The 25,202-nt window shown below is 38.4% G+C and overlaps 1 protein-coding gene and 3 pseudogenes across 1 annotated transcript; 3 read left to right on the forward strand and 1 right to left on the reverse strand.

Annotated features, from left to right (window-relative positions):
* On the forward strand, positions 1–25,202 carry KHDRBS1 (KH RNA binding domain containing, signal transduction associated 1). The gene is made up of 9 exons (XM_016150417.2): positions 1–602; positions 10,693–10,817; positions 11,584–11,700; positions 14,116–14,262; positions 16,852–16,985; positions 17,731–17,932; positions 18,434–18,501; positions 19,256–19,314; positions 21,835–25,202. Exons 1-9 carry the CDS (start codon positions 221–223, stop codon positions 21,930–21,932), a joined length of 1,332 nt encoding a protein of 443 aa, XP_016005903.1. The 5' UTR covers positions 1–220; the 3' UTR covers positions 21,933–25,202.
* LOC118606535 lies at positions 6,830–6,949 on the forward strand (annotated as a pseudogene).
* Positions 17,124–17,239, reverse strand: LOC118605468 (annotated as a pseudogene).
* On the forward strand, positions 20,724–20,839 carry LOC118605409 (annotated as a pseudogene).

The raw sequence follows: 25,202 nt of genomic DNA on the forward strand, positions 1-25,202 counted from the left end.
GGCCCGACTGGGGACTTTGTTCTCCGCGGAGAGACCCAAGGGCGGTGCCGGTGACTGGCTGCGCACGCGCGTCGCCTCATTTCCGGTGCTCTCTTTCGCTGGGTCGCTCGGGTCGGCTTCGGTCGCCGTCGCTCTCGCTCTCCCACCCCCGCCAACCGCCGCTCGGGCCTCTGCCGCTACCGCGTCGCTTCCTCGACCCCTCGATCGCACATCCTCCCCGATGCAGCGCCGGGACGACCCCGCCGCGCGCATGAGCCGGTCCTCGGGCCGCAGCGGCTCCATGGACCCCTCAGGTGCCCACCCCTCAGTGCGTCAGGCGCCGTCTCGGCAGCCGCCGCTGCCTCACCGGTCTCGGGGAGGCGGAGGGGGGTCCCGGGGTGCTGCCCGGGCCTCGCCCGCCACGCAGCCGCCACCACTGCTACCGCCCTCGGCCACGGGTCCCGACGCGACAGTGGGCGGTCCGGCTCCGACCCCGCTGCTGCCCCCCTCAGCCACTGCCTCCGTCAAGATGGAGCCCGAGAACAAGTACCTGCCTGAACTCATGGCCGAGAAGGACTCCCTCGACCCGTCCTTCACTCACGCCATGCAGTTGCTGACGGCAGGTAAGCGAGCCTCCCGGGTCCTTCTGGGTCGCCCGGGCACCCGGGAGCATGGGTGGCAGCTGCTTTGTTTCTCTCGCTTCCCGCCCCCTCGGGACCGATGCAGTCGTGAACAGCCCTTCTCGCATCCTCATCTTCATCTTCGGGAGCCTGGATTCCACATTCCCATCCCGGCCCTGAGTGCGAGGGAGAATGTCTAGGCTGCAGTGGAGGCCCGAAGGGGACTTGGCGATCTCTTAGCGTAAAGATAATTGATGAATGGTGCTGCGCTCCCCGCCCCCTGACGACTCTTCCCCCTCTAACCTCTTGCAGCTGCCCCGCGCTCCGAGTGCTCAGATTCTTCCAGAAATGAACCTTTATCTCCCCCTTCTTTAAAGAAAGCTTTTTTGACGGCGGGTGGCGGTAGGCGCCTCAACTGAGGGTGTAGGAGGTGAAGACGGCCTGAGCCGGGAGGGACTGTGGGAGGGAGGGCCGAGGTGAGATGGGGTGAGGCTGGAGTGCCCTGTCCAGCGCGCCACGGTCGCTGAGGCCGAGTTGGACTTAGCGGTTACTGGAGTTATAGTTGCTCAGAAGCAGGAGCAACCTGTGGGAATCGACGCTTGAGGTTTTCCGAATCAGATTTTCTACTTAGGCACATAAAATAATTATTGCAGAACGGGAAGGTTGGATTTCTTTATTTTACAGTGTGCGTTCGCCGTCATTCAAGAAAGGGAAAAAATATAACTATAGAGACAGTGAAATGGGGTAGAGGGAGGTAAAAGGTGGTTTCCATGACGTTCCCCATTGAGAGGGACAAAAATTGAGGAAGTTGCACGATGCTTGACACCTGAAAGGCTTGATCTTTTAGGGTTGTTTCATTTTGCTTCAGCAGTGAAATAGATTAGGAATAGTTGTCTTTGTTCTCTCGCTCCTTTCCTGTTCTGCACTGGCCAATCACCTGGTCGCGTTGATTTCTTCCTAAAGCCGTCTGTTCTGCCCTCACTTCTGGTTGAAACGTTTTAATAAGTATTTATTGTGATATCTAAATTTTATTAAGCAAGTAAAAATTCACAACCTTCGACACTGAGTGAGTAGTTGGACTCTTTGGCAAGGTTAACATAATGGACATTGTTAGGAAAATATTTCTCTCCCTTTGTTCTCTATCTCCCAACATTGGTAAAGGGTCTTTAAAAACTCAAAGCATTCAGTGGTCAAGAATAAGAACATTTAGATAAAGGGCTTACATTTTCGACTCAGTATTTTGCTGTTCCTTGACACAGATTGATTGAAGCATTGCTATTCATGTGTTCTGGCAAGTGTTTTGAGAGCAAGGAATTCATTTTATCAATATTTTTCATATTGTCTTGCATGTAGCAAACACTAGGTGTTTGAATTTGAAAGCAAGTACATGCAGATTTGGGAGTGTCAGACTAAGTGGTAAAGGTTGACTTGATAGTCTGATTTTTATTTCCTCAAGTCTTTATCAGTCCAGGTTACATTTGTGAGAATAAAATACTAAACTTTAGAACTTTGAAGCATTATTTTGGGCTTGTAAATTCTGACCCTTAAGTAGTTACATACTCTTAGGAAACTTTCTGAACCTCAGTAACCTCAACTGTAAAGTGGGATGGTGAGTTGTGAGGATTAAGTGATATGTAAAAGGACTAGCACAGTTCCCTTTGACCTATAGTCATTAATAACTTGTTGGCAGTTTTATTCTAGTTGTAAGTCTATGGTACTGAACACTGCAGAAAACGCAAGATATTTTTTGCTTTTTTGACCACACCAGGTGCCCAGTATGTTTTTTCTCTTTTAAGTAAAAGATGGTTTCTTGGGATAACTATCAAGAACTATTGATTCTTTAAAGTGATGTGTAATTTTTACACTTCTCTTACTACTTAAGTCCTGTTATAAGAGAATGCTCTTTAGTTTTTTAATTTGAGCTTTTTAATGTCTTTTTTTTTCTCTTTTTTTTAACAAAACAAATTCTAATTGGAGAAAGAGGATTAAAGTAATACTGGCTTATTGAAAGAGCAGACTTGGGCTCTATGGATATTTCATAGCATGGATAGATCTCGATATATATATTGGACCCAGCTTATAAGGTATTTTCAAATGATCTGGAAAAGGGATTGTAATGAAGTCAATGAGATTCTGAGAGAAGACAATAGTAGTATTTGAGCTCTGATAAGATACATGTAACAAAAATATAGCTAACTCTTACTATGCCAGGCACTAGTCTGAGCACTTTACATCAAATATTTAGTCTTCACGAAAATACTATGAGGTAACAAAATTAGTAAACTGCATACGTAGGACTTGAAGTGTATCTGAGTCTGGATCCTCACACCTAAACCTCTCCACCCCTCTACTACAGTACTTGCAACAAATTGTACTTAACATTTTTTTTTTGGTACTACTTGGACAAAGATTAAATCCATTTGAATGCATTAAATTAGAATGCTGGCTAACAGCGCAGTGATGATGACAAGATACAGAAGGAATCCCACAGAGCAGAGCCTAGCACTTGGGATTGTGACTCCTTCACACACCTCTGCCCATTTTCAAAGAGGTGCCACAAGACCCAGAGCACTCTTCATCATCCACACAGTTCTGTCTCTTTCCCAGCTTTACTTTACTTTGCACTTGTTGGCATCTGATACATCATGTATTGTAGTTATGCATTTATTTATTGACCACCCCTTCTCCTTCACAGCTAGAATGTCAGCTCCACTAGGGCAGGGGTCTTTTGTCTGCTTTGTTCACCACTGTTTCTCCTGTTCTTTGAAGAATGCCATACAGAGTGGCCTTTTATTAAATATTTAAGGAATGGGTATTCCTCTTCATCGCATAATGGGAAAACATCAACACAATTCTAAGGGATTTAGGTTTTGAATATAAACTTTTATATTAGCCAAACTGATACTTGATGACAGAAGTGTTGCAGACATGGGAGGACTCGGTGTACCCATGCTTGTTTTCTGAAACAAAAATAATTTATAATTTGTGTTAAATATTTACATAATAAATGTAAAATGCTTTTCAGTGTTTTTCTACTTTCTACAATTAGGAAAAGATAAGTTAGTGTAAATAACTCAAGAATAAGTAAACATTTCAATGGATTAACAATTCTCAGAGGATCTTGAAAGGATACTGAAATCCATCTTCCAAAAGCACTCAGTGGGAAACATTTACAAAGTCTGTTGAAACCTCAAGATAGTTAATTCATTTATTTTATTTACAATATACTATAGAATGTTCATTCTATAGGGCTAGAAAACTTATTTAAACCAGAAAGTGAAACTGAAAAGAAATTATAGACCAAATATTGGTATAAGTATAAATATTAGTAAAGAAAGTTAGAAGTTATCACTATTTGCAGCAACATCATGGTTATTTACCCAGGAAGGTGGTTGGTGTTGTGGCTAATTACAAAATAAAGATGTGCAAATCAGTGGATTTCTGATCTACAGGTATTAGAAAAGAATTGGCAAAATGATATCATTTTTAGGATAGTATCAAATGCCTTGGGATAAGCAATAAAAATCATTTCAAAATGTGAGTGAATAATCATCACAAAGAATAACATTTAACCTTTGTAAAGCATGTAACATGTGCTATGAAATGTACTAATAATTTACGTCTTCCTGGCCATTCTGTAAATGGCAGAAAGAATTTATATGTTAATATTACCAATGCAGAATATTATGATCACATATTGTCAACTTAAAATTTTATTGAAAATGATAAAAGAATATCTGAATAAAAAGAGAAATATGCCATGTCCTGAGGTGGGGAGTGTGGGGGCAGGGAGGAACTGGTGTAAAGATGACAGAACTTTTTAATTAACATGTTGCTTTTTTGTTTTTCTAAACCTAATTCCAACTAGATTTATTTTTCAACTTGACATGTTGAATATAAACTAGTTTTATAGAGTAAATGAAGAGAAATGAGAAAAAAAAATAGTTGGAGACCAGAAAAAGATGAAAACCTGCTACATTGACAAAAATTCAGTCAAACAAGACTTAGGCCTTAAGAAGATGTGAATTAGAAGGAACTCTAATTCCACATTGCTGGTGGAAGCATGAATTAGTACAACCAATTTTGATAACAGTTTGGCATTTCATCTGAAATTTGAACGTTCAAATTAAGTTCAGCAGCAGCATTCCTATGCTAGTATCCAAAGAAACTTTGCACATGAATGCTTCATTCATAAAGTGGTATACCTTGTTCACAAAATGGTACAACTTGTTTCACCATTGATTGGATACTATGAGATTTTCAAAATGAAATATTTACATAGCAATGAAAATGAAAACTACAGCTACATGCAACAACATGAAGTCTTGGAAACCTAAGATGAAAAAGTAGATCCCATAAAGCTACATACATATAGTACAATACTATTGTTATAGAACGTAATATTAGTAAGATTAAGCAAAATTGTATGTATCTGATAAAGCAGTGTTTTGCAAAACTAAACGTGTTTACCATACAACTCAGCAATTGTACTCTTGGGCATTTATCCCAGAAAAATTAAAACTTAGGTTCACATGATACCTGTGCATGAATGTTCATAGCAGCTTTATTCGTAGTAGGCAAAAACTAAAAACAAATCATGTCTCCAATAGGCGAATAGGTAAACTGTGGTATATCCTTACCATGGAATACTACTCAGCAATAAAAAGAAATGAATTTAATGTTTGCAACAATTTGTATGAATCTCAAAAGAACTATGCTGAGTGAAAAAAGCCTATCTCAAAAGGTTATATACTGTGTAATTCCACTAATTTAACATTCTTGAAAAGACAAAGTAATTAATGGAGAGTAGATTAGTGGCTGCCAGTGGTGAGGGAGGGAACTGTGGCTATAAAAGTGTAGCATGAAGAACCCTTGTGATGGAATTGTTCCATACCTTACTTAACTGGTGGTGGTGGTGGTTGCATGTTACATGATTCTGACTAAATTGCAAAGGACTAAAGATGCACACAAGTGCATGTAAAACTGGTGAAATAGGAATAAAGTCAATAGATTGTATTAATGTTACTTTTCTGGTTATGATATTGTAGATATGCAAATGTTATCAGAAAATTGGGTGAAGTGTATATGAGATCTCATTTCTTACAACTGCATATGAATCTACAATTATCTCAAAAAAAATTTTAAGAAAGCCCTAACTCTAAATTGTATCCTAAGAAATTTGGGAGACCATGGTCAATATTGCCATAATAAGGTTTGCCACTATCCTGGAATGTGATGATTGAGCCCTTTAGAAGTCTCTTAACTCAGGCTTTAGTGGATTTTTTTGAACCAGTACCCATGCTTAGTTAACATTGTATGTGAAATATTGTTTCTTTTTCTGGGGAGCTATTCTGTAGCTTTCATCAAATTTTCAAAAGGGACATGACCCAAAAGAAAGATTAAGAACCTATGCTTTTCCTTAAAATAATAAGTAATTTATTTATTTTTTCCCCTCTTTAACTCCCCCCACTCCACTTCCACCCCTGACATACGGGCGTTGCCATCTCCCGTTACAGACTGGATCTCTGAAGGTGGGGTGTCTCCTTCCACGCTCTCGTGGCGCACACCTGGGGCCTGGCGCACCCAGGGAATGGTCCATGGCTCCACCTGGGGTGCGAACCCAGGACCTTCTGCGTGTAAAGCAGATGTGCTAACCACTACACTATGAAGCCACCCATAAGTAATTTAGTAAAAATTGTTTTTTAAAACAAGGATTGTAAGTTTACTGGACCCGTGATTCCAAAAGGTAGTAGCAACAAAAAAGATATAGAGCAGAGAATTGTAAATTTGGGAATAATAAAGTCATATGACTCTTTTAAGGAAGTTGGGGATATTAGTGGTATATTTCTTTGAGTCAGTAAATGTTTGTAGTTGCCTATTGTGTATTAGGCATTGTATTAAGAATGGCAGATACTCAGTTTAGTAATAGAAGGGGTACAGAAATCATTAACAATGGGAAGGAGTGCTGTGGTTAGAAGTATGAGGAGGGTGTGACCCCTGATCTTTTGGAGCAGGTATGCTATGAATCTTACTCTCTTAAAAACACTATTTCTGGATGGTTTAGTCAGAAAATCTTGACCATTGTCCTTATGCAACCTTTATCAAATGTTCAGTTACTGGAACGTACATGGTAGTCTGGTTTTAGTTAAGCCAGTTGGTTGATAAAGTTTATGTATAATTTTTTCAAGCTTCTGTAGTATTAACATTTTTATGCTCGTTAAATCTCTTCTGTCTATGGCCATGCCACCCTGAACAAGCCTGATCCCATCTGATCTCAGAAGCTAAGCAGAGTTGGGCCTGGTTAATACTTGGATGGGTGACTTACCTAGGAAGACCAGGTACCATAGGCATAAAAAAATAAGGGATTGTAAACTGGCAAGGTCCTTGCAATCTGTGAGATCAACAAAGAGTTGCTGCGCCTAAAAAAAAAAAATTTTTTTAAGTCATGAATCTCTTCTTTCTTTAGACATTCTTTCTAAAAGAAGGAAAGACTAATAGAGGTTTAATGACTTGCTCAACTCACACCCCAAGTTTGTAGCAGAGCTGTAAATCAAACCCAGTTCTATCCATCTTCAAAACTCATGCTTTTTCATTTGAGACATGCATTTAAAAAATAGTTCTCATCTTTGGGAGCTTACCGTCTGGTTGTAATAAGACATACCAAAAAGGGGAATGATTAAGTTATAGTAAAATGCCAAGATTAGTTGAATTTGTTCTGACCGATAAAGGAGGGATCTGGGTTTCAGTACATGCCCTGTCACTGATCATTTTTGTGATCACGGACAAGTTACATAATTTTTCTGAGCTCAGGTTTCTTCATTTGTTAAATGGGGATAATCCTGGTTATAAAAACAAAATGAAACAATAAATACTAAATTCCTGATACATAGAAGGCATTGGATAAGATAGGATTATTGTCTGGCTAGGAAACAAATGGGTCACCTGTCTGTTGTTTACAAGTCAGCTTTTCTTTCTTTGGCTCTTGGGACATCTAAGGTCTCCAGAGGCCCAGGCGAAGATCATTTAAAGGAGTTAGTTTCAAAAAAGTTGTCTAGAAAATACTTTTGCCTGAGGGTAAGCCATATTTAGGAAGCTTCTCCTTGATTTTTTTTTTCTTCCCATTACAGCCTGCTCCTAGCTCTCCCAAGAGAAGTGAGGCTAAGGAGAGAAATATAGAATCGAAGAACTGAACATCTGAGGCACCAGCAGAGCCTTTTCATTGCCTTTAGCCCCATGACAATGTTTGAGGTTATAAACTGTAGTTTATAAATAGTTTATAAATTTTTACAAAATAGCCTTTTCTTGTTTAAAGAAAGGTTCCCTTGCTTCCCCCAAAAGTCCCCTCCAAATAAAACACCCTAGTTGAGAGGCAATAATGATAAGGTTTGAAATTAGAGAAAGCCTGAGTTTTAGTCCTTATTCTGGTACTTCGACAGCTTTGTGACTTGTAGATTTACTTCCAGATTTCAGTTTTCTCAGTTGTAAAATGGCAATAGTCATAGCTACTTCACTGAGTTCTTTTGTAGGATGAATAAGGTAATATTTATATACGATTTGACACATGTAGACATTGAATAAATGTTCAGTTCTTCCCCTTCCAAACATGGCAGATGACCCTTCTCGAAGACTTCAAGTTGCCTCTTAGTCTTTTGCTTTCTAGCCTTTCCTGGTTTTTTATTTGTTTTATCTTTTCAATTCTCAATTTTATTTAAATCATTGTTCTCTGAATTCTCTAAAAATGCTTTAATCACATTAAAATTGTGAGACAAATTGGACAAAGGGATTCTAATTAAGATTCGATTAGTTCAAAATATAGCAGAAGGATCCATGTTACAGAAAGGCCTTAAATTCACAGGACACGTTACACTGCATGTAAACAAACCTATCTATTGGGTTCAGTGTTTGTCCTATAGGAGTACAACAGACTGATAGACTTTAATAAAGACTTACCTTCTTGCACTAACCAAGTAAAGTTGCTGGAAAGTGGTATAAAATACCTTTAAAGGTCTAACTAGATGGTAGCAATTAATAAACACTGAGGGACATAGGTGAAACAAAGTATGTAATTTGTTCCATGTTTTTAGAATCTCCTCAGTTATGTTTTCAGATAAAAAATGTGGCATCTTTGTTCCTTTATAACTTTTGAGGATCAAGTACCCAGTTTTCCAGCCTAGAAACTCAGGAAGAGATGTATTCAGAGATGATGGGCTCAAAACTAGTGACTAGAAAAGTTAATATTAGCAATAGGTGGGAAGGGGTGGAGGTTAGGATATACCACCAGTAAAACAGGAAACAAATAAGATGTTGAATAAAGCATTTAGTCTGTTAATTGTAGGTCAAATTTGTTACCTATCCCAAGCAATGAAATATATAAGTTTGTGAAGAGTACTGCCATTTATAGTTCTCATAGGAGTAAAGGTTTAGTTAAGAATATTTACAATATGATTAGCAGTTTTAGTTGTTTGAAAGCAAGGAAGTATGTGCTCTCAGGCGTAAGTAGGTCATTTAGCTCATTATATATACTATAACATCTGAAATTAGGCTTTTTATTAAACAGAAGAAGCTTTCTGTTTGAAATTCTGAACTTTGAGGAAGTCTATCAGGGTCAGAGTAACTTTCCTTCATTTGCGTACTTCACAGTTAGACTTAGTCTAAACATTTTTAAAAACATAGATTTACAGAATGTTTTTGAAGTAGTATATCTTTATTTCACACTAGTGGTTTTCAAATTGTGGTCCCTAGACCAGCAATATCAACATCACCTGGTAACTGGGTAGAAATGCAAATACCTAACATATCTTAGACTGAGGTCAGGGACCAACAATCGATCTAGTTTAATAAGCTCTCTTGGTGATTCTGACACCTACCGAAGTTGGAGAATTCTTGCCTTAAAATTATAGAAGATAGAAAGACTGGGAATATTATACTAAGAGAACATTCTGTGTTATTTATAATGTTCCATTGATTTTAGGGAATATAAATTTTTTGACTGTTCTCAGTGGACCACATAATCTTAGTTGCTCTTTGTTACCTGCACACCATGCCCCCATCTCTGTTAGTATTCCTATCATAGCACTTAGCTACACTTCATTGTTAACATCGTAAACTGGGAACTCCAGTATATAAACATACTGAAGATGGGGCCATATCTGACTTATTCTGTTGTGTATCCCATACTTTGAGTTTATAGGATAGGTGCCTGACCCTATAAATAAGTTTTCCATAGTGGTTAATGATTATATCTTCCTTCATCTGCCTCTCTTTAGGAAGCACTCAAATACTTACAATCACTGAATGAACAAATGAATGAATTAAGTTCCTTAATGATAGAAAATATTTTTGGATGCTAAGGTTCTAGCTGATAAAACTAAACCTGCAAATTGAATTACCATGGTACATTTTTTCCTTTAGGACATTGACTGAATTAGGCTAAATAATGTTGACACTTCCCAAAAAATGGGCTTTAATTATCAGCATGTGTTCACGTTATTTTATTCTGTTTTTACAGCAACCTCATGAGCTGGATACTGCCTTCATTTTACAAAAGAGGAAATCAAAAATCAGAGCAATTAAATAATTTTTCAAAGTCCACACAAGTAGTGAGTGGTAGGCACAGTAAGAACCAGCTTTCAAACTCTTTAAGTACTACTCCTATCCAAAGCACTATATTGTGGAATTTTCACAGGATTTTCCATTGCATATTTAAATTACTGATTTTATTTCTTCATCAAGATGACTTTGTACTTTTTCTTGATGCTCATTTTTATTTTTTTAATTTTTTAGTTTATCCTCTTTTCACCAACTGTCATTAGTTTTGTTAAATCCATTTATTCTAAGAAATATTCGAATGCCTCGAATTAGAGGCTTCAGATGGGGGTGGAAGAGCAAATCGCTTTTATTAGAAGCAAGCTTTGGCTTTCCTAGTCAAGTTTATATAGCTTTTTGGTGCTCTCAATCAGCCTATCTGAAATTAGCACATTCATCTGAACTATTTGGTGTCAGTACATGGTACTCCATGCTATTGCTATACAGACTTAGAAATTTGCCTTTGTTTATTAGAACAAAACAATTAAATTCTGTTTGTTTTATCCAGAAATTGAGAAGATTCAGAAGGGGCTTTCAAAAAAGGATGATGAGGAGAATTACTTGGATTTATTTTCTCATAAGAATATGAAGCTGAAGGAGCGGGTACTGATACCTGTCAAACAGTATCCCAAGGTAAGGTAAAAAGTGCCTCACTTCTCTGAGTTGTCTTTGTAGGTGTGAGAGTCATGAGCTACCATAATGAATTCTGAAGGCTCTGGTGCATCAGAAACTTAATCCAGTGAAGCTTTTCTTCCACACTTGTATACTTGTTTCTGGCAGTTGAAACAATTCCATAACTGATAGCATAGCTGTAGCCAGGAAGGAATTATAATCATCTTTTTATTATCAAAAAATTTCTCAAGTGTTTGTTTGTGCTCCAAGTTCAACAACAACAACAAAAAAAAGAACCCTTAAGCGTTGTTCTGTCAAAAGATGGACCTGAAAATTTAAAGAAATATAACACAAATCCTTGACTAGATGAAGTTTATTTTACTCAGAGTTTTACTTTTAAATAAATACTCCTCTTCTCCTTTTTCCTTTTTTCAGGAAAGCAATTAGCTATATTTAGTTTACCAAATTAGTACTACAGAAAGAGTGCCATATGTCTGTTCTATTCTGAGATGATTCTTGAAAAATGTTTATGTATGTTAAAGTACTCGAGGTTGCAGTGTGATATTATGGAACGAGCACCAGACTGTATCAGAAATCCCAAATTCAAGTCTAGAAACTGCTGCTTTCATAACCTTAGCCTAATCACTTTTATCAATACAGCCTCAGTATATCCTTCAGTAAAATGAGAATCGAACTGTTTTAGAGGATTGTTGAAGATAAAATGAGATAATGCATGTAGAACTATTATAGAACACGTGTATTTAGAAATCTGTTTATTTTCTGTCAGTTCAATTTTGTGGGGAAGATACTTGGACCACAGGGGAATACTATCAAAAGACTGCAAGAAGAGACTGGTGCAAAGATCTCTGTGTTGGGAAAGGGCTCAATGAGAGACAAAGCCAAGGTAAGCTTACATTAGTGAAGAAAGAAGACACCATTATGCCTTCTAGTAACCTAGGGTTTAGTATAGATGCCTTATAGAAGCTAGCACTTATATACATACAAAATGTGACTCCTTTAAATTTGCATTGATTGTAAGAGATTATAAACCAAGTTAATTTACTTGCGTGGCAACCCTGAAAAAGCCTAGGCGTGCGCCCTGGTGATTGTTTTCTTTCTGACTTTTGACTGTGTAGCAATGGAAACAGCAGGGACAGTTTAGGCGTTAGGAAGCTTATCTGTGAAAACTTGGAAGGGGAGCTGTACTAAAACTTACCCAGACTAAAAACACTAATATGAACAGTATGTTCTTTTTCCAGCAACGTGGAAAAGTGAGAGCAGTAGTTTTAAGCGTAAGTGTGAGGTTTAGTTATCTGGTTTGTGTTATAGCCAGCTGGAATGTGAGGCTCACTAAACAATGATAATCCAAAAGGAGCCATGAGTAATACTGACAACAGAACCTAATGCTTACTTTTTTCCTTGTCATAGCGTCATATGCTTTGCACTATTTGTAAGTGCCAAGGAAGGTCCCACCAAAACAAAATAGTCTTAGCCTTCTAGGGTCAGGTTTTTAGGTGAGACATACCTGCTACAGCCTAAAAAGTTACTCTTTTAGGCCTTCTGTTTTGTTTATTTACTTATTTTGCAGTCTAGTTGACAAACATTGTTTCCTCAGACCATTTTATTTTGTCCACTCCCATTTCTCACCAGAAGAATATAGTTAAGCTGAAGTATGTTATTCTAGCTTATGATATTTACTTAAGATATGCTTCTCTCTATTCTAACTTATATCCTCCCCTAGAGCTCCCCACACCATATAAATAGATAAGAAGGGCTGGTGATTAACGACTCTCTCTGGGATTTAAAAGCATATGCTTGGCAATGAATAAATGAATCAGTGATTGTCAAACAATATGGAGATTCCTCAAAAAATTAAAACTGGAGCTGCCATAAGTATAGCAATTGCACTCTGGGTATTTATCCGAAGAAAACAAAAACACTAATTCAGAAAGACAGATGCAAAAAGAAAGAAAGATAGATGGATGCATGCATGCATGCACGGATGCACCCACCCACCCTTATTATCACTGCAGCATTATTAGTAATAGCCAGGATATGGAAGCAACCTAGATACCCATCAATAGATGAATGGATATAAAAATTTTTAATTAAAAAAATTAATCAGTGTCACCCCAATAATTTTAATGAAAATTTTTAATTAAAAAAATGAATGGATAAAAAAGACATACACACACAATGGAATATTATTCAGTGATAAGAAATAATGAAATCTTGCCATTTGCCACAACTTGGATGCACCTAGAGGGTATCATGCTAAATCAGATAAGTCAGAGAAAGACAGATATTATATGATCTTACTTATACTTGGAGCCTAAAAAAACAAACAAACAAAATAAGTGAATAAACAAAACAGAAACCAGCCCATAGGTGCTAAGAACAAGCTGATTGTTCCCAAAGGGGAGGGGGTAGGGAATGGGAATAAAAATAATTTAAATTATAGTGTGCTTTTTCTTTTTACTTCTATTTTTATTTGTTAAAAAATTACTAAACATATAGAAATTATCAAATGTGACCCATAACCAAGGAAGAAAATCAGTTAATAGAAAAGGACCTAGAAATAATAGAGATTATAGGATTTGAAGACAAGACTTGAGAATAGTTATTATAAATATAACAAATTTTTCAAGGATGAAGAGGTAAAGAACAGTTAGGAGAATGATGGAATACGTAGAAAATGAAAATGTAATAGTTAAAATGCAAATTTCATTGGATGAGCATAAGATAATGTAAGACACTAAAGGAGAAAACAGGAGGTGGAAATTAGAAAACTTAAAGACGGGACTATTTAGTCCAAAATATAAAGATTAAAAAAAAAAAGACTGAAAGAAAATAAACAGCGTCTTAGTTACCTATGGAGCATTAGCATGCAATCTAGCATATGTGCAGCTGCAGTTGTAGGAGAGGAGAGAGTCGGACAGAAAACAATTTTAGAAAAAAAAATAAATGCTTCCCAATAAGTGAATGGATGAATGAATAGATCAATCAATCGATGATTGGTAAATACTTATTATCTGAGTGGAGACTGCAATTAAGTTTGTTTCTTCTATACCTTCTAATAAGGGTTCCAGTGAATACACCAGGGATTCAAGACACACTACTTAACTTTTAGCAGCAGACCAATTGCAGGTTTAGCAGGTTGTGTAAATTGTTATCACCAGAGCTTATTTTACTCTCTTACACTTTACTGTTTTTCTTAGATGTTAGGGTTACTTCTTGATGTCCCTTTGGCCTTGGAAGTAAAGGTGTTGTTTGCTCCCTAGTCCATCTGACATGATTTTCTTTTTGTATTTTTCCACAGGAGGAAGAGCTGCGTAAAGGTGGAGACCCCAAATACGCCCACTTGAATATGGATCTGCATGTCTTCATTGAAGTCTTTGGACCCCCATGTGAGGCTTATGCTCTTATGGCCCATGCTATGGAGGAAGTCAAGAAGTTTCTAGTACCAGTAAGGAAATTCATGTCCTTTTATCTTTTGAGCAAGGGATAACTGTGATCTTGTTTTGTTACTAAGGCAGGGGTTCTTAACCAGGGCCTCTGCATAACCTGAAATTGCACACCAGATTCTACTCTTATGTTAATTTCCCTGAAGTAGTCCATTATGTATACCTAGTTTTCAAAGCACTATGCCCCAAGGCCACTCTACCCATCCTTGTCTAATGTGGGTTTTAGTTGTATACCAGTATCTTAGGTCCATGGTGTGACTGGCATTTTAAGATCTAGTTAAAGGTTTACCAGGGTCTTCACTAAACAAAGTATTTTGGTTCTAGCATGGAACCAGGAGGTTGTGAATAGAAAAGTAAACTAAGATGGTCATAAAAGGGTTTCCATTTTAGACTAGAGAATCTAGAGGATAACAGCAAGAAACTTCTAGTATCCAATGGATTAATGGATTAAATTTCCAAGAGGCATTTACTCAGGTAGAGTTTGATTTGAAATAGACATGATTATTATAGACTGGACTGTTGATAATGTTAAACAGATCAGTGTACAGCTCCTTTGAGTATGTAACTGAGGCTCAGGAAGAGTTGGGACAGACCAGGTTACCCTCCTACCAGGTCTGGCTTTATTACCACCTGGTCAGAGGGTCCAGTCTTTGAATAAGTAGAAAATGGTGTGATTTTTGCCTTTTAGCAAGGTTTAGTATGTTTACTATAATCAAGGATGAATCTGGAACCTTAGAAAGCATTCGGAATACTATTCAAGTAGAATTGAGTAAACATCATATTCTCATTGCTAAAACTGAGAGGACATGAGCTACAGTTCTTGGTTTTCTTATATATGTAAAATAAGCAAGTTGGAACTAAATGTGGTGTCAGAAGATATGAGAATTGGTAGAGCAAAAATTTATAAGCATTGTGTACCTATACTGCTGAGCTCCAAGGAATCTTAACTCTCTGAAGTGTCTCAGCAGCTGCTTTGCTTCCAAGTACCTCATCTTCTTTAGAATATTCGACATGAAACAGGCAATTTTAAATATTCTTGAGAAAAATAACAGAGTTAATAAGAATTTCCCTTAAGGGGATTCTTTCGACTCTGTTTGAGGTGTAATATTAAAGCATCCTGAGCCATCCAGTTTCTGAAGAACTGCAGGGGAGTGCCCCTCTCTGTATCGTTACTCTCGCATATTTCTCAAGGATAGATAGGGTTACAAGGCTTCCATGTAAGCAGATCTTCAAAAGTGATGCATGTCAGGGATATCTGGGTTTCCTTTGTTGATGTGGCAGTAGGGAGACTGAGCAAATTGGCCGTCATTGGTCACTTGATTCTCCAGTGTGAGCCTCAAGTCTCAGTAATGTATGAGTTGAAGAGCTATGGAAGGGCATGTCTGGTGACTAGAATCTTCTGTTCTTGAAGCTGTGTCCACCTGTAATATATAAAAATGCATGAAATATTAAGACTGAATTTCTTTCACATTAAGAAATATGTGAAAAGATTTGCAAATGGCATTTGACTCAATTCTTCCCTCTTGTGAAGAAAAGAAAGTGGTCTTATTTTTGCATCCATGACCAGAACCGTCCATTTTCCTCTTAGAACCGTTGACTGTACCGGAGAGGCTTCCTAGTACAGTGAGAAGAGCACTAGACTGGGAGTTTTATCTGCATCATCTTGGACAAGTTGTTATTTCACTTTTATTAGCCTCAGGTTTCTTGTTCATCCCAAACAATATGTTAAGTATCTGGTAGGTGACTAATACTACATTTGGGTCTGAGTTTAAAAAAAAATGGCTCCTGAGGAGCTCACACTCTAATGAGAAAGACAATTGTAAAATGTAGTAAGTGCTTGGGTAGAGAAAATTGACATGGTGCTGTGGGAAAAGAGGAGGGACTGGGGAGCAGGGAGTGGCATCATGAGAAAGTTTTTCAAAAGAGGTAGTATTTTAGATTAAATCTTGTAAGAGGGGATTAGTGTCCCACTGGTGGAACGAATAAAATGCAATAGTCTAATGATTGAAAGCCTAGATTTTGGTAATTCTGAATTCTCTAGAGTCATTCATTTACTAGCTCTGTGTCCTTAGGCTGGTTTCTTTATACTCCCTGAATCTGTTTTCCCAACTGCAAAATGGGAAGATCTGTCTACTTCAGGGTTATTTTGAGGATTAAACTGAGATATCTTTATAAAGCTTATTATACAATGCCCAGTGCATACAACTTAATTAATGGTAGTGGGTTTTATTATTCTTGGAAGAGGAAACTATTTGCAAGAATGGATGTGTAAGAGTATGCAGGGTTCTGAACTACAAGTTGTCTAGCATGGCTTGAAAGGCAGTTATAGCTGGAGAGAAGATAGAAGTAATGATCTGGATAGCTAGACAGGGACCATATCATGGAAAGCTGTAACATTCAAATTAAGACAAGGTACCTTCCTCCAGGGTGACAGGTAGGATGCCATTTGACTTTGGAGATTGAATGACCTGAGACTTCATCCGAGCTTTCAAAGTTGTTCTTAGTATCCAAGGCTCATGTGGATTAGATGATTTCTCAGCAAAGGGTGGAGATGTTGCACAACACTCCTTCCTATTATCTTTTCTTTGCAGGATATGATGGATGATATCTGCCAGGAGCAATTTCTAGAGCTCTCCTACTTGAATGGAGTACCAGAGCCCTCTCGTGGACGTGGGGTGCCAGTGAGAGGCCGAGGAGCTGCACCTCCTCCTCCACCTGTTCCCAGGTAAATATAGTGGAAACAACCAGAAATAGGATTTAAATTTAACTGCTAGTACCATCTCTCTCAATTGTGCTCTTATCTCCAGCTTAGACGGGGTCTCAAGATTTGTTTTTGTTTTTTGTTAGTATTTATTATTATTTATGCCTACAGCACCTGGTCTTCCTAGGTGGTCTCCCATTCAAGTACTAACCAGGTTCAACCCTGCTTCGCTTCCAAGATCAGACATTGGGCTTGTTCAGGGTGGCATGGCCATCGACCATGGACCGTGGCTCCACTGGGGCGCAAACCCAGGACCTTTTGCTTGTAAAGCAGACATGCTAACTGCTACACTGTGGAACCATATCCTGGTCTTAGGATTTGTATCCTGCATCAAGTGGAACTATAGATCTTGGGCGCTTTGGCCATAGTCAAGTGCAGCAGTCCCACTGAAATTTTTGGTCTTTTAATATTGGATAGTTCTAGTATTTTTAAGTGGTCTTTTAGAATTTTACCTTTTGTCACTGATCCTTATGGAGAGTTCAGACTCGCCAAGGCAGTCCACTAATGAGACATTCACAGGTCCACCGTGGGACCTGGAGAGTCTTCCATTATGGGTCTTTTACCCACCCATACATTCCTCTATGTTTTAATAATAGTCTTTTTAAGGCATCATAAAATCTAGCTAGCTCCGGAATTTGCAAATAAATCTGAACATGAAAGTAGCCTATTTATAAAAAAGCTCCATTTAAAATAAACTTTCTTTTTGCAGGGGCCGTGGTGTTGTACCACCTCGGGGGGCTTTGGTGCGTGGAACTCCAGTGAGAGGAGCCATCACCAGAGGTGCCACTGTGACTCGAGGAGTGCCACCCCCACCGACTGTGAGGGGTGCTCCAGCACCAAGAGCACGGACAGCAGGCATTCAGAGAATACCTTTGCCTCCTCCCCCTGCACCAGAAACATATGAAGAATATGTAAGAAGTTTGAACAATGTGCCATTTCCCAATACCTAGAAGGTTGCCAAAGGAAGTTGAATGACAGGGCCTTGATCCTTGACAGAGGTGGCAGGGACTGCCTATAAGATTTGAAATCTGCTCTCTTCTCTTGCAGAATGTTAAACTATGAAAAGATTTCCATTTTAAGCATGATTTACTATATGTGCAAATTAACAGGAAATAAGCTGTGCCTAAGGAGTCTCCCACTACTACCTCTACTAAAGTTCAACTTTGTACCTTGTTTCCCACCCACACTTGAAGGTGGTTTTTTTGGTTTTGTTTTGATTGGTTGGTTGGTTGGTTTTATTTTTTTAAAAAAATAACTCTTTCTCTCTTGACTGTTCTACAATGGATGTTAACATTTTGGGGGAAAATTCCACATTCTGTTAATCTAGAATCCTGCCTAATCCTCCCATGGGATATAATTAACTCCCCTTCTCTCTGTGATTCTGACTTTCTATTTTATTTTATTCATTCTAGGGATATGATGATACATATGCAGAACAGAGTTATGAAGGCTACGAAGGCTATTATAGCCAGAGCCAAGGGTAAGTCAGGCAGTACAGGTGCTATTTCTTGTATTTGGGAGGGAGTTGGAGGAACTGAAGAGATTTTGGTAGCATACACCTGAGGAGCAACGTGGCTTACGGTTTGAGGGTATCTCCTCTGCTTTTGACATCTGTAAGGTACATACTTGGATCTGCAAGTTTGGATAATTGTGAATCCTAAATTATATTATAGAATCTGGGCATAGCATATAAAAATGCCTGAGCTGTGACTACATGAAAATAAAGGGAAACACCTTTAAATTACTTTATTATTTTAAAATAACACAGCCACATTAAAGTTACGTAAAAGTTTAAAAGGAAACTGGAATCCCACTGCCATAACTTAGGTTCTTTTTTGCACTTTTCTTAAAAAACATTTTTTTGTGTATGTTTGTATGTATCTTACCTGTGATTGATTTAAAAGACATCTCCTAATTCTAAAGTGGGGACAGAGCAACTCTTCATAGTTGCTTATTTTCTTCCAATGAGCCCATGAATACACTATGGTTAAGATGGTCAGTTTTGGATTGTGCTTTTTCACTTTAAATTGTATGGTATCCATTTTTCTTTGCTACCATTGTTATTTTTTTTATGAGTATGTAGTTACACATGTTTTGGAAATATTTTGTGGAGATGGAATGAACATTTTCCTATGATAGACACAGTAAAATGAAATATGGAAGTATTCGAGTGAAAGGTGAAACTGAAATGTAGTTGCTGTATAGCTCTCTAACACTCTGTCTTTGGCTTTTAGGGATTCAGAATATTATGACTATGGACATGGGGAGGTTCAAGATTCTTATGAAGCCTATGGTATGTCTTTATTTCTGTGGTAGGGCAGAATGTGCAAGTTAAGTGCCTAAGAGAATGCTTGATTATTGGGGGTCAGACAGTCCCACAACTGAGGGGAAACCTTTAAAGGCCAAGATGTTGGTAGATGTGACAATAGGAATTCTACGTTTATTTAAATTTTGTATACAGTAGAAAGAGGGACTACTAAAATGAGATAGGGGTATTATTCCTCTTGGAAGAGTAAGTAGATGTCCTAAACTTAGGGCTCAGGTCCAGCTTGGCCTGGTTGAAACAGCAGACTTTGAAGCCAATATTGGGTTTTTTCCCTTCTTTAGGCCAGGAGATGGCTAGGCCTGGGTTATGTTCCAGGGCCATTGCTGCTGATACCTAGGCCACGTTGATGGATAATAAGAATGTAATTATATCCAGCTCTACTCTTCAACCCTACCTCACTTGAAAAAATAATTTTGGATCTCATCGAAAGAATCTCAATATAGAGGAAATACTAGCTGAAAGGGACCTAGATGGCAAATAGCTAGCCAGAGCAGGTTAGGGCAAGAATATACCTTTTATCCTCAGATTAAAGGCTATAGGGGCTGGATCCAGTTCAGGGCAATACTGTCATCAAGATTCTTACTGTCTTAGAGACATCTCAACTCAGTTCTTGATCCCAAAAGAGCTATAGGGGTTGGAATGACTATAGGACCAAACTGCCTTCCCTGAGGTTTGGTTGAAAACACAATGCTCAAGAGCGTTCTTAAGAGCCAATTATGGCCCAGTGTAATGGGCCCCAGAGGGAGTGCCATATGACAATGGATAGAAAGAGAGCAGCCTTTTACATGTGAAGTATTTTCAACATACCTGAAGGAATTTCAGAGTCCTTGCCAAGAGCTTTAGCAGTTGACAGTTCAACTTAAGATACTAGTTGATGGTCTCCTCTTTCCCCTAGCTGAGAAGGGGGGACCCCCTAGGTACTCCCACCGATGGACAAGCTGAATTTAGCTTCTCAGCATAGCATGTAGTAGCCAGTCAGTCGCTTGCCTAGGAAAACAGTTTTTACTAGTTCTAGCTAAATGAACAGTTGCCATCAGTAACACTACACTACTCTGCTCATATGCCACTATTTAGAAGGGTGGTATGATTACCCTGGGGTTTTTCTCTCTGTCAGTGAGGCAGCACAATGGGGCCTCTGTATGTATTGACTAAATTGCATTTCTGTTTTGCCAATAAAAGACTGGACTGAAAGAGGCAGGCTGCTCCTTGTGCTCCTAGTATGACGTTGGCATGGTTAACTTGTTCTCATTTCTGCTTTTATAAACAGAATTAGAAAAATAAACTGTCTTGGATGTGGTTCCATAGTATAGTGGCTAGCATGTCTCTTTATACACAGAAAGTCTTGGATTTGTGCCCCAGTGGAGCCATAGTCCATGGTCTACAGCCATGCCACCCTGAACAAGCCCAATGTCTGATTTTGGAAGCTAAGCAGGGTCTGGCCTGGTTAGTACTTGGATGGGAGACCACCTAGGAAGACCAGGTATTGTAGGCATTAATAATAATGATGATAATAATAATGAAAAATAAACTATCTTGTTGGTACCCAGAAGCCACTTAGAAAGTGATAGACATGTGTATTTTATTCTAGGTACATAAGTATGCTTAGATAGGGCTCTGTGAAACTTTAGATCTGTATAGGGGTTTTTAGATTTACAGTGATGGAGGCAGATGTTTGTGAATGCAGGCAGCTGGAGAAATACTTCAGGAATGAACTGGCACAGGTAAAGTATGGGGGGTGTGGGAAGAACAAGCTTATAAACACAACTCATTTTTATGAGAGGTCTGTTCTAGAAGCCATACTGTCCTTCAGGCTTTTTCCTGTCACAAAGGAAAATGGTTTGACAGTATTAACCATGTTGTCTGGCTTCTCTGGACTATATATTAGCATAAGAAAGAATTCTCCTAATCAGTGTTCTAAATACATTTGATTGTACTTCTCTCTGCCAGAGCAGTGGACCAGCTCTGCTAGTGGGGAGACTCATGAAATGTGGTCCTTTCTTGCTTCTCCCAGAGAGCTAGAGGACACTTCTTCACAGAGAAACCTGACTTAGCTGTTGCATGGAAAGGGAGCTACCTGCTTCCAGTCAGAAAGACTTCCAGAAGTTGTCACCTTACCTGAGGCTTTCTACTAAATTGTTTTGGGAACAGGAAAGGGCATTGTGACCTACTGAAATTGATCTCACTGTCTCAGCAAGGTGTTGGGGCTGGAGTATAGATCATGTTGCCTATGGAAATTTTCTGAAAATTACTGCAAGCCTTTCTGAGCTGTTCCCTTATGTCCATCCACTCCAAACTGCCCTACAGTTGGGAAATTGTCCAAGTTACTCAGGAGGGCCAAGCAGAGGGAAAAACAAGGACCACTGGGTAGGTGGCAAGACATTGGAAGCAAAGCAGTGTTTTTGGTGATCTTTAAAAGGTGACCTACCCCTGCACATCCCAGAATGCCATTGGCCCATGGTATATAAACTGTTCTTGCTTTCCCCCTAGGCCAAGACGACTGGAATGGGACCAGGCCGTCGCTGAAGGCCCCTCCAGCTAGGCCGGTGAAGGGAGCATACAGAGAGCATCCATATGGACGTTATTAAAAACAAACATGAGGGGAAAATATCAGTTATGAGCAAAGTTGTTACTGATTTCTTGTATCTCCCAGGATTCCTGTTGCTTTACCCACAACAGACAAGTAATTGTCTAAGTGTTTTTCTTCGTGGTCCCCTTCTTCTCCCCACCTTACTCCATTCTTAACTCTGCATTCTGGCTTCTGTATGTAGTATTTTAAAATGAGTTAAAATAGATTTAGGAATATCGAATTAATTTTTTAAGTGTGTAGATGCTTTTTTTCTTTGTTGTTTAAATATAAACAAATGTACCTTTTATAATAAAAAGAAGTTGAGTAAAAAAAAAAAACACAAACCTGTTAGTTTCAAAAGTGACATTGCTTGCTTAAAGGTTCTGAAGTTAAGGCTTGTTAACTTTATCTTAGTTTTGATTTGAGGCATCCCGTAAAGTTGTAGTTGCAGAATCCCAAACTAGGCTACATTTCAAAATTCAGGGCTGTTTAAGATCTAAAATCACAAACGTTAACGGCAGTAGGTGCCACCATGTAAAAGTGAGCTCAGACGTGTCTAAAAACGTTTCCTTTAAAAGCACATGGCGGTTGAATCTTAATGTTAAATTTTAATATGAAAGATCCTCATGAATTAAATAGTTGATGCAATTTTTAACATTAATTGATTTAAAAAACAACAACAAAATTAGGTTTGTAAAACTGACTTTTTCATTACGTGGGTTTTGAAATCTAGCCCCAGACATACAGTGTTGAGAGATACTTAGTGGGGAGTAGGTTTTGAAGAGGCTCATTGGGGGAGAGGGGCTGGCCACCTGAACTGAATTTGATGCAGAGCTTTTTAACCACAAATAATCTTTCAAATAGTACTAATAATTAAAATTTCAGTATTTAAAAAGACAAAGTATTTTGTCCATCTGAGATTCTGCACTCCATGAAAAAGCTCACTTGGACACTGGGGCCAAAAGCTGATGATTTTCTTAACAATTGTCAATACCGAATTGCTCCCAAGGTAGTTAGTCAAGTATGTCTCAACACTAGCATGATATAAAAAGGGACACTGCAGCTGAATGAAAAAGGAATCAAAATCCACTTTGTACATAAGTTAAAGTCCTAATTGGATTTGTACCGTCCTCCCATTTTGTTCTTGGAAGATTAAATGCTACATGTGTAAGTCTGCCTAAATAGGTAGCTTAAACTTATGTCAAAATGTCTGCAGCAGTTTGTCAATAAAGTTTAGTCCTTTTTTAATCAAAGTAAATGTGATGAATTGTCATTTTTGTGGGTGGACAATAAAATAGTTTTCTCTTTCAAATAAACTTAAATTAACTCTAAAGTTAATGGGCTTGTTAAAAGTTGGAGAAATTCTTAAAAGTGGTGGGGGGGATTTTATTTTAAGTTTACCAAAAAAAAATTTTATTGAGTTGTTAAGTTTTAGTTTAAAAATAACCAAAGCTTTTTCACCCCCTGGAAGTTGTTGAAAACAGTTTGATCTAATTCTGTCACAACATCTAATTTCTGAAGAGAAAAACCCAACTAAACCAAAACTTGGATTGGTTTCCATACATAGGCCTCAATATTTGAAGCGCCAGCCACCTTAGTTTGCATCTTCTGTAGAGCCCCTGGGTGGTCCTAAGAGTGACACCAAATAATCTCTGTGAGCTTGGAAAGGGATAGCACCTGCCTTTAGAGATGGCAATTCACCAAACCCTGGGCGCCCTTAAGGGTTTCCCTTTTAATCCCAGAAATGCTGTTAATTCAGCTGAGCTAGGGCAGGATGTGGCATGATAGGCTGGCTCTAAACTCCCTCCTCAGAGACCAAGAGAAGAAATGATGGAATTGGTTGGCCCTGTTTCCAGTCCTCAATGTAATTGTCAGGGTTCTCATGTCTTCTCTAAGGGAGCCACCTGAAACTGCTCGGGGGTGAAAAATCCTCTTGTATGAAGTGCCAAGCTGCCTGCAGCAGTGCATGATGGACATTTTTTTTCTTTTTAAAACACACCAACAAAAAAAATGTATTTGTAGATTTGTGATAAAGTGTAAATAACTGAATTTTCAACCATGGTTTGAAGTCAGCTTTCAGGGCATTATGTCTTGTTTTGATGAAAAGAGATCACTCTATACCCCCCTTTTTAAAGGAAAATTATCGCAAGAGAATCAGGATGTGTAAAGCTAACATGCATCGCAAAAAACCAAAGGTAACCTAAATGTCTGATTTTAATAGCACATATTTCTCTTTTACATAAACTGTGACAGCAACTTGCATAAACAATTCTTTAGCTGTTAATTTTAATGTTAAAACTTTGCAAAACTTGTTTAATAAAAATAGCTGTAAAAAGAAACACCATATGCTGCCGCATAAATTAGCCATAACTCTTAATAATCCTGCCCATCACAAATGAACTGTAATGTAACCTGGGCACAAAGTCTGACATCTTAAATGACACATTGTAAAATTTCAATGACTGTAGATTAGATCTGCTCCCCAAAGTAAAGCTTTCTGCTCAGCTATTTTAAAATGTACAAGGATGAGCCCCTATAGGTCCCCATATTGATATTCACAATGAAATATTACTTAAAATTTCCTTAAAGTTGCATGTTTCTCTCCTGTAATGTGTAAACTGCATGCAGGATCTCTATCTTTTATTATGTATGTCTTTAAAACTTCCTCTTCTAAAGACTAATCTCTTACTTCTCCATTTTCAGGTCATTGAAAATTCCTGAGACATTTCCTGGAGTAGAATGGGTAGTGAAGACCCAGGTCAGGTATGTTAAGGTGACTTTCTATTAAGGATGTGAGACTTTAATGCTAATTATAAAACAGTTTTGCCAGGAGGTGGCCTGGGATGTGACCAAAGGGCAAATCTTTCACATGATTTGTACCATATTTATACCATCACCACATTTATATGTTCTTTTACAGTACATGTTGAATTTACTTGTAATGACTAGATAGTATCAGTTTATAATAATTAAATCCCACTCTATCCTGTTAGTAACCTGACTGGGCAGTGTTTCATTTGGAGTATATTGGTTGTAAGCAACAAAGGGACTGGCTAATGTAAATAAAAGGGAATTTACTAGAAGGATGTTAGGGGCTCACAGATTTAGTGTGAAGGCTAGAAAATCTGGCTTGGGAACCAGAGTGGCTTTATAGAACTAAAACAGCAGTGGTAGATGACAGGAATGGTCCTGAAGCCAAGATAGCTCCTTAGGCATTATCGCTGGAATAACTAAATTCTAGTCATCTTTGGTTTCTTTCTCCCTCAAGATTCAAATTCTAGGGAGAGAA

The sequence above is a fragment of the Rousettus aegyptiacus genome, unplaced genomic scaffold, assembly GCF_014176215.1.
Source record: "Rousettus aegyptiacus isolate mRouAeg1 unplaced genomic scaffold, mRouAeg1.p scaffold_m13_p_1, whole genome shotgun sequence".
NCBI lineage: Eukaryota > Metazoa > Chordata > Mammalia > Chiroptera > Pteropodidae > Rousettus > Rousettus aegyptiacus.

What these genes read in the sequence shown, in the direction of transcription:
- KHDRBS1 (XM_016150417.2), top strand. Translation starts at nt 221, where the DNA reads ATGCAGCGCCGGGACGACCCCGCCGCGCGCATGAGCCGGTCCTCGGGC. An exon ending in CTGTCAAACAGTATCCCAAG is followed by an intron (nt 10,818 to 11,583) that starts GTAAGGTAAAAA and finishes ATTTTCTGTCAG; the next exon opens with TTCAATTTTGTGGGGAAGAT. An exon ending in CCTCCTCCACCTGTTCCCAG is followed by an intron (nt 16,986 to 17,730) that starts GTAAATATAGTG and finishes TTCTTTTTGCAG; the next exon opens with GGGCCGTGGTGTTGTACCAC.